General features: G+C 48.1%; 1 protein-coding gene across 1 annotated transcript in view; it reads left to right on the forward strand.

Moving 5' to 3' along the window:
• Window positions 1-24: 24 nt before the first annotated feature.
• Window positions 25-9,768, forward strand: part of ACTR3B (actin related protein 3B) — a 58,174-nt gene continuing 48,430 nt past the window's right edge. The window contains exons 1-2 of the mRNA XM_077761641.1: window positions 25-148; window positions 1,052-1,162. Of these exons, the coding sequence (XP_077617767.1) occupies window positions 1,091-1,162 (72 nt within the window). The 5' untranslated portion in view covers window positions 25-148; window positions 1,052-1,090. The remainder of the gene's footprint in view (window positions 149-1,051; window positions 1,163-9,768) is intronic.

The following is a 9,768-nucleotide window of genomic DNA, read 5'->3' on the forward strand; positions in this document are numbered from 1 at the left end:
TGTTTTTTTTTTTTTTTTTTAAGGTATTGCCATCAGGGAGTCGGCGAAGGTAGTTGATCAAGCCCAGAGGAGGGTGTTGAGAGGAGTTGATGACCTGGACTTTTTCATAGGGGACGAGGCCATAGATAAGCCCACGTATGCCACGAAGGTGAGCGCCCCATGAGAATTTGCTGCTTTCGTGTGAAGCCCAGAGGAGAGCAGCAGAAGGAAGGATGCACAAGGGCAGGTTATCTAGAAACTGCACTTAGGAATTGTGGGATGTATTTTTATTATGTTTACAAAGAAGTTTGTTGTAATTTTCTTTTTTAAAATTATTTTTTAAAAGTTTATTTATTTTTGAGAAGGAGAGCGTGCGGACACATATGTGGGGGGGGAGGGGGAGAGAGAGAGAGAGAGAGAGAGAGAGAGAGGATATTCCAAGAAGGCTCCACACCATCAGCACAGAGCCTGATACAGGGCTTGAACTCAGGAAACATGAGATCATGACTTGAGCTGAAAACAAGAGTCGGACGCTTAGCTGACTGAGCCACCCAGGCGCCCCGGTTTTGTTGTTTTTGAAGGGGGTATTTTTGATGTGAGGAATCGAGTGAATTTACAAAACTCTAGAAGACAGAACTGACACAGGCAGTACTGGGTCACGTGTGAAAGCAGGCTCTGCTCCTGAGGAAAATTGCAGGTTAGCTAATTGACCTGTCAGATGTGGGAAGTTATAGATTGATTAAAAAGGACTAAAATTAAGTAGACATTTGTTCTAACACAAAAAACACGAAAGAAAAGCTCCAGACTGAAATGTATGGTGGATTGGCTGAGCTTTTCCATCTGTTACCCGTTGTTAACGTGGTTCCTTGTACTTAGAAGTGGGGGCTGCAGAATGGAGACGGGAGTATAGCCTCAGCTTTCTACCTACGTGCCCGTTCCCTTCGGTGAGTGCGGTCTGTCCCCGTGGGCGGCCTTCCTCTCTAACCCAGTCCGTCCTGGGCTGGTGTCCTTGGGCTCTTACTCTTACTGTTGTGACCCGAAGCCTGACGTATTTTGGTCTCTCCTGATGTAGTGGCCAATAAGACATGGAATAATCGAAGACTGGGATCTTATGGAAAGGTTCATGGAACAAGTGATTTTTAAATACCTTCGAGCTGAACCTGAGGATCATTACTTTTTAATGGTAAGTAACCGAGAGGAATATATCCTCAAAATTCCCAGCTACTTAGATTTTTAAAAAAAATTTTAAAAACTGTTTTTTTTTATTGAGAGAGAGAGAGAGAGGGGGGGGGAGACAGAGTGTGAGTAGGAAAGGGGCAGAGAGAGAAGGAGACACAGAATCTGAAGCAGGCTCCAGGCCTGACTCTGGGCTTGAACTCACGGACCGTGAGATCATGACCTGAGCCAAAGTCAGATGCTTAACTGACTGAGCCACCCAGGCGCCCCCAACCCTGACATTTTTCTTTTCCTTTTTTTTTTTTTTTAAATGCTTGTTTATTTTTGAGAGAGAAAGAGGGGAAGGGGCAGAGACACGGAGACACAGAATCCAAAGCAGCTTTCAAGCTCTGAGCTGTCAGTACAGAGCCAGGTGCGGGGTTTGAACTCGTGAACCGTGAGATCACAGCCTGTGCAGAAGTTGGATGCTTAACTGACTGAGCCACCTAGGTGTCCCCAGATTACTTAGATTGTAAACTCAAGATATTTTTCCTTGAAGAATTTTAAAGTCTTGCTAAAGCCATTTGTATGAATTGGTGTGCTTTTTGGGCAAATAACAGAAGGCTCAACAAAAGTGTCTGAAATCCAAAGGGGATCATTATCTGTCAGAACAGGAAGGCCAGAGCTGGGCGGTTGCGGGGTGATCAGCAGAGGGCGCTAGAGCGGCCTCCGCTGTCCGCTCCCCGCAGGCCCCAGGGCGGCACCACCACCTTGCGCTTTATACACTCTTAGAGGTGGAAGCGCTTTGTAAGAATGAAGAGTTCCTTTCGCGGGAATGTTCCCAGCACGAGTGTCCCCTCTGTCCCTGTCTGGCCTGGTCACTAGCAGGGGGAATGAAATTACATGGATGGGTTTAGACTGAACAGATTTCTTCCCTGGGGCTGGGCAGGGCTGGGCTCTGATGGGCTGGCCCAGGGGCTGAGCAGCTAACCAGGCTCCGTCCGCGGGAGGCTGGAGGGGGGAAGGCGATCCGGTACCGCCCGCCACCTGTGGGCTTTGATGCCCTCCTGATGGCGCTGCAGGACTGTGGTGTTGGCTTTGTAGCAGAGGAAACCGAGCAAAGCTCCTCTTTTGCCGGGGTTTAAATCTTATAAAATAAAACTGAGCTTAGTTATGGGCCCAGATTACGGTACTTAATTGATCTTTTTCAAATAAAATAAAACATTACAGAGAAATGAGAAATGTCTCTTGATTATGGGATCTTTTCTGGTTGTTCTACTCAACATTATGTATTTCCTTCCACGAAATGTTCTTTTTAAGTTAAAATTAATTACATGTTCAAAACGGTTGCTTTATAGAGAGCAATTGCATGTAACATAAGCTGCATATTAAAACGTACATAATTTAGCTTTGGATTTTCTCCATGCAAGGATATTGTCAAGTGGTCCCAGATCCAATTATATAATTCTTTCTAATGTTAAATATGGAGTGTGCTTTAGAATTCTCTGGCTTAAAATATGTTAGCTGCAAGGCTATTGTGATCGTTAGTGGAATCTATATATTTGATATCTATTAAGGCAAGTCCTTGAAAGTGTCTGATCTCTTCTCTGGCTGCATCTTCCCAACTGGGAATTGCCACGTATGAGTGCAGTGTTTTACAGGCCACTCTGTGTTTTCTATCCTGTGTACCTAGGGTGGTTTATGTAAAATAAATGAAGCCAGGAAACTGACCGTGTGTCTGAGTGGCTCTGTCTTTATAGCCAAAACAAATCACAGGCTCCCACCTGGCACATTTGGCGTGTTTCCTTGCCTAGCACATCACGTAACTCCCTGTGGGATGGGCCGTAGGACCCGGCGCCGCGCCCGGCTGCCTCCGCCTGCTGGCTTCAGCTCTCTGCGCCGGGAAGCCCTTCCCCTCCACACAGAGCAGGCCTGTGCGGCAAATGCTACCACCAGGACACAGCCCGTGGGAAGTTTTTCCTAAAAGAATTTTTTTTTTTTTCTGATTTAGCTGGCATATTTAGAGGCTGGTAAGGTAAAGCCACTTGCCAGGAAGGAATTGGGGGTGTTTTCTTTGACTATGGGAAAGCTGAAGTCCATTTGCCAAAAATGAGTATCTATAATGAATGTTAAAAAAAGAATCCAAGCTCATTAAAGATAGGAAAATATTATATCATGTACATCATGCTTCGAATTCCGCAAGTCACTTCGTTGCAGGCGGTGATTGAGAAAGTGATGAGAATAGTAGGTTCCCTTCAGGTTTTTATTTTTTTTTAATTTGTTTATTTAAAAAATTTTTTTACACTTATTTATTTTTTGAGAGACAGAGAGAGATAGAGCATGAGTGGGGAAGGGGCAGAGAGAGGGAGACACAGAATCTGAAGCAGGCTCCAGGCTCCGAGCGGTCAGCACAGAGCCCGACACGCGGCTCGAACCCACAACTGTGAGATCATGACCTGAGCCGAAGTCAGACGCTCAACTCACGAAGCCACCCAGGCGCCGCTCCCTTCAGGTTTATACCCTTAATGGTCAGTTAATGGAATAGTTAAAGCAGAGTAAAGCAAGTATAGAGACTTACGGCCACGCCATAGAAGTTAACTGAAGACACTTGCTGACCTGCTACATGCGATGAGAGCTTCTTGGTGTTAGAGTCTCAGGTCTGAATTAAAGGTCTCTCGGTAGCTCACAGAATTGTTCCTTCTTCTGTGAGCAGACATCTGAACACACAGGGTGAGAATGAGCTCATTACAGCTCCTATTTTATATTTTATATTTTTTATTTTTGAGAGAGACAGACAGCATGAGCAGGGGAGGGGCAGAGAGAGAGGGAGATACAGAATCTGAAGAAGGGTCCAGGCTCTGAGCTGTCAGCACAGAACCCAATGCGGGGCTTGAACCCACAAACCGTGAGATCATGTCCGGAGCCGGACGCTCAGCCGACGGAGCCCCCTGGGCGCCCCTTACAGCTCCTATTTTTCAGGCAGTTTCAGAGACTCAAGTCACACGGGTCACGTGGACCCAGGAGACAGCCCGTGGGAACTGCCCTCTCTTCAGTGCCGAGTTGCCCGGAGTTCAAAGCAGAGTCCTGTGTTCTGGAGGCTTGCAGTGCTCTTGAGTGGAGAGGGAGGTATAACTTTGGGGAGGTGTGCCCGTACTTTGAAGACGAATCAGGCAGGAACAAGCCAGCAGTATGTGCTGCTCACGAAGGCCCGAGAGCGGGGAGCCGCAGCGCCCAGGGGCAGGGACCACGGATGCCCTGGCTCAGGTGGGGCGGGCGGGGAGGAGAGGAGAACCGCCCATCCTCCGCCTTTGCACGCCATTCTGGGCCCAGGCACCTTGGTGAGGGCACGTCTCTACTCGGTCTGCTGGATGCTAATCCCCTGCAGCGCAGCCTCCCACGCACCCGAAGGAACGTCCGGCCGGCTCTCTGGGCTCCCCGGAGACCGGTCGGGCCGGCGCGTACACTTGGCCCTCACGCACTGTGTGTCCTGACTTGCTTCGTGCTCGCCTTCCTCTTCTTGAGAGCAGGACCCGCTCTGCCCAGTACGGCGGCCGCTGGCCGGCGTGGGCCCGGCCTCCTTGGGTCTGCTGCGCTGTAGTGACCACTGGCCGTGCCCGTTCCAGCTTCCATTACTTCGTCCTGTCCTGCGCTCCCTGCCGTGAGGATTCTTGCTTTTAACCAGGCTTCTTGACCGCAGTTACAGAGGCTTCTGGGAGTGGAGTGACATTCAGTACCTGTGTTCATTTTGCTGCCTTTTTCCAGAAATAGAGATTGATTTTTATGGTACTGATTAGTTACTCATTTCTGAATCAGTACCAGATGATCTTTTACCATTGTTCTGAATAACTGTTCACGTTGCCTGAATTCGTGTGCTGTTTTAGTCACAGGCTTCAGTATTTTAAAAAAGTAAGAAAAACTCAGTACTTCCATTTTAGATACTGTTATACGTACTGGTTTGGGAGGTTTTATTTAAGTCCATCTGTGCTCGCGGCACACACCGGCGTCGGAACCATACGGAGAAGATCAGCAGGGCCCCTGTGCGAGGACGACTCGTGGGTGTGTGAGGGGTTCCGGGCCGGGAAGAAGATCAGCTGCTCTCCGGAAGGAGCGACTGCGGCTACGAAGCACAGAGGAGCCGGGCGGTGGAGGAGGAGACGGACTTAGGGTTGTGTCCCTCAGCCTTGCCCTCAGTGCTGAGTCAGATCCAAGAGTCAGAAGAACCTGATTACACTATAAACGTTGCCTTAAATGGAAATACTTAGAAATTAGTGTAGATTCTTCACAGATGGTGAATTGTTTGGCAACAAGTAATAAAAGTGTAAAAAACAGTCATTTAAACAAGTTAGGGGTCTTGTCTTTCTTTGATAGTAGTAGGGGGCCAGTGCTGGGTGGCGGTTCTCGGGCATCGCTAGGGACCCCGGGGCTCTGCTGTGTCGGGTGTATGGCTTCCGTTCTAAGGATGCCTCAGGATCACAAGGTGGCCACTGCTGCTCCTGTCATCACATCTGCATTCCAGGAGAGAAGGGGTTAAGGGCAAGAGGGCGTCTACTCCTTAAGTCCTGACCTTGCAGGAAGCTTTTTGAAAAAATTTTTTAATGTTTTATTTACTTTTGAGAGAGAGAGAGAGACAGTGTGAGCTGGGGAGGGTCAGAGAGAGAGGGAGGCATAGAATCTGAAACAGGCTCCAGGCTCTGAGCTGTCAGCACGGAGCGCGACACGGGGCTTGAACCCACGAGCCGTGAGGTCATGAGCTGAGCCGAAGTTGGATGCTTCACCGACTGAGTTTTTCTAGAAGCCGTGCTCACCAGCTTTTGCTTCTTACTGGCTGGAGCTCACCCCCTTGGTCGTCCCTGTCCTCAAGGCGAAGTCTGCGCACTGCTTTTCCTCTGGCCCGTTGCCGCGTCCTGTGACTGTCAGTGCTCCGTCGGCGTGGCACAAGGCAGGACGGACGCCGGGCATGTGACTGCAGGCCTGGGGACGGTGGCGGAGCCGTGGCTGCATCCTGCCTGTGGGGAGAGCCTCACCCTCCGGGAGCCAGCAGGCGGGGCAGGGCCCTGTGGCCACGTGCTGTCCCCTCCTGTGCCGAGTGTCTGCCATGCCCCTCAGGCTCCTGCAGGCCGTGCCCCGGGGCCTCACGCCCCTGGGGCAGATGGTCTCCCTTCTAGAACTGTGGTGTGACCGAGCACTGGGGGCAGCTCTCTGTCGTGTCGATGAATGCTGGGCGTGGTTTCACCTGATCTTTCCATTTCTGTTTTTTTTTTTTAAAGTGTTTTATTTATTTCTGGGAGAGAGAGAGAGACAGCATGATCAGGAGAGGGTCAGAGAGAGAGGGAGACACAGAATCTGAAACAGGCTCCAGGCTCCGAGCTGTCAGCACAGAGCCCGACTCGGGGCTCGAACCCACGAACCGCGAGATCATGACCTGAGCCGAAGTCGGACGCTAAACCGACTGAGGCCCCAGGTGGCCCCGGAAAGAAGTCTTTAACGGAAATTAGCCGCATTTACAGCGCTATCTGTGTGCTGGGCACTTGGCAGGTGTTAGCAAATTTAATCTCAACCCTTTGAGGAGGCAGGCACTTTAAAATACGTAATACGTTGCTGAGTGACTTTTCCATCCCTTACTTGTGATCTGCTTTTGTGTAAGACTTCGTTCTTCTTCTCCTGTGTTTCAAGATGGCTCTCTCTTGCCCATGCAGGGAATAGATTGATTCTAATTACAGTGATGGAAACCTCCTCATGGCCCTGTGTTTGAGCTTTGCATCCGTTGCTGCACGAGAGTCTAAACCAAAGCTTGCAGCTGGTCGATAGCTAGTTGTGTGTGTGTTTGACGAGGTGGTACATGCAGACAGCACAGGATCCCGGAGGCACAGAAGTGCTAAGTGTGTTTCCTTCTCGCGTCTTTCTGGTTCCCACACCTTCCAGGGGGAAGGGAGAGGGAACCACGTTTATCAGTTCTTCACCAGCTAATTGCTTACTTTTCCAGAGATAATTTAGTGTGCAGACATGTGGATTATACATAAACTTTTGTACAAGTGGTAACAAAATACACACCTTTTTATTAAAGAAAATAAAAATAAAATATGATATGAATGATAAAAATGTAATATGAAATTTACCTTCCTAATTGTTACTTTAAATGTGTAGTTCAGTAGGGTTAACTGTGTTCACATTGCTGTCAAACAGAATTGTGCTCATTGCCCCTGGAACAATTCTTGGTTTGCTAAAAAGTCTTTGTTAGAAGTTACTGACACAGATGAATATTTAAGAATGTAGATGAGGGGCACCCGGTGGCTCAGTCGGTTAAGCGTCTGGCTTCGGCTCAGGTCAGGATCTTGCAGTCTGTGAGTTCGAACCCTGCATCGGGCTCTGTACTGACAGCTCAGAGCCTGGAGCCTGCTTCAGATTCTGTGTCTCCCTCTCTCTGACCCTCCCCTGCTCACGCTCTGTCTCTCTCTGTCTCTCAAAAAAACATTAAAACAAAAGAATGTAGAGGATCTGGAGACACCTTTTCCTTTTCATTAATGGTTTATCCTGGGGACAGTTTCATGGCAGCACATACGGACCTCGTGCGTTTTCATCGCGACAGGGCCTCTCCTTTGTGGGTGTGGTGTAATTCGCTTAATCATGTCCTTTACGGCGGCATTGCGGTGGCTTTTCATCTGCTGATACAGCCAGCGCTGACATTTGACGTGTCTGGAGCATCTTGCTTTTTCTAGATGGGTCTCTTGTCTCCAGAATGTAGTTTGATTTTGTTTCGTGGTCTAAAAGGCTGAGAGAATTTTTTTTTTTTAAGTGAGTGAGTTTCTCACTTGTGTTTACTGAAGATATTAGCAATAATAACTCACTTTTATCGAGCGCATTTCATGTGCTGCTAGTGTAAGCACTTAGACTCTCTCCATCTTTCCACCTCTGTGAGGTCAGTGCTAATTTCACAGAGAGAGAAAATCACTTTCGATCCACAGTGAAGCTGAACGCTGGGATTTCACCCAATTGCTGGGACTTCAGGACCTCGGGGCTGCGCTGGTCTGGCTGCTACGTGACAGCTCATTTGCTTTCAGATGAGCTATTTTACACTATGTTATGCTTTCTGGTTTTAATGTGTTTTATTTACGTGTTAATTTTTTAAATCTCAGGCTTAGTGTTCTCTTTGCTTTGTAGTGAGTGTGTTTTCTTCCTAATTTGGTATTTCTTAAAACGTAATTTAGCGTGACTATAATTGTCCGTGTTTACCCTGTGCTGGTTTACAGGTGATTGACTCTTTCCTTCTGTGATTAGTGAGCAGGTTGGTATATTTCCATCTTTTCTTACATCCTCTTCCTTTTGTCTACCTCCTGCTTTTGATGGGTTGTTACTGAACTTGTTCTAATGTCAACATTTATAACGTTATAGGTACCAGTGCCTCTGATACCTGATCAGTTTAAAGCCATGTGTTTGAGTCCATCATAAGAGGATATCATTGTCTTTATATTCTCTCCTTTTCCTTTATATGTCTCCTCCTTTATGACGTTTCCACTGCGTCCTGTAAGTCCCAGGAAAGAGCCGTCTTTAGTGCGGCATCCCGAATGGATGAAGTGTCCCCTGTAAGTCCGTGGCTGTACTTTGCGCATTCTTCTGTCTTCTAATAGAGCTCATCCACGAAGGGCTTCTCTAAGTTCTTGTATGTTTAAAGAGAATTTTGGTTTTGCAAGATGCTCAATCGACAGTGTGATCAGCTGTAGAATTCTTGAGTCACACCTTCCTACCGTAAGTCCCCGTGGGTCCCCGTGTTAAATGGAGCCATGCTGATGGCCAGGGCTGGCCCATCTCCCACCTGAAAAGTAGCAAGGTCTGCACCAGCTGCTGTAACAAAGGCCCACAGGCTGGGCGCCTTCCACAGCAGGCCTCTGGTTCTCACAGTTCTGGAGGCTTTAGGTCCAAGACTTAGGAGAGTCTTGTTTCTGGCGAGGGCCCTCTTCCTGGCTGTGCCCTGACGTGGCCTTTCCTCTGTGGTCACACGTGGAGGGAGAGGGAGCGCTCTCAGGTGTCTGTTCCTGCTGTTGACTTAGGGCCCAGTCCTGTGCCATTCCAGGGTCCTTGTCACCTCCCTGAGGCCCCTCCACATGCAGTCGCTTTGGGGGTTGGGCTTCAACGTACGGGTTTTGGGGACACAGTTCAGTCTATAACAAAGGGCTCTTTTGTTTTTGTTTTTTTTTGCCAAAAGGCCCAGAGAATTTTTATTTATTCTTTTTTCTTCTTTTTGCAGCTTTAAATATGTGATGTATGTCCATATTTATTGGCATGGAAAAATGTTCACGACATATTGCTGAATGACCAAAAGCAGGTTTTATCTTTCTGTAATCCTCCAATTTGATAATGATGATTATTTTAAAATGGATGTTTGAATTTTTTGAGATGACTTTCGTCTTGATTTGTATTGCTTGTGTTTCTGTATTTTTCTGGGTATGTCTTTTTTCCTATTTTCTCTCTCCTCTTTTCTCTTAGTATTTTTACACGGTCTTTGGCAGGTTTCTGTGCGCTTTTTCCTCATCTTTTGAATGTGGACAGGAGCCAGGGCTGGGGGGGCGGGGGGGGGTCTGGGTGAAGCCGCTTCTCCCCTGGAGCTTTCTGCCTCGAGGCTGATGGCAGAGATGCGGC

This window comes from Crocuta crocuta, unplaced genomic scaffold, assembly GCF_008692635.1.
Source record: "Crocuta crocuta isolate KB4526 unplaced genomic scaffold, BGI_CrCroc_1.0 scaffold408, whole genome shotgun sequence".
Lineage (NCBI taxonomy): Eukaryota > Metazoa > Chordata > Mammalia > Carnivora > Hyaenidae > Crocuta > Crocuta crocuta.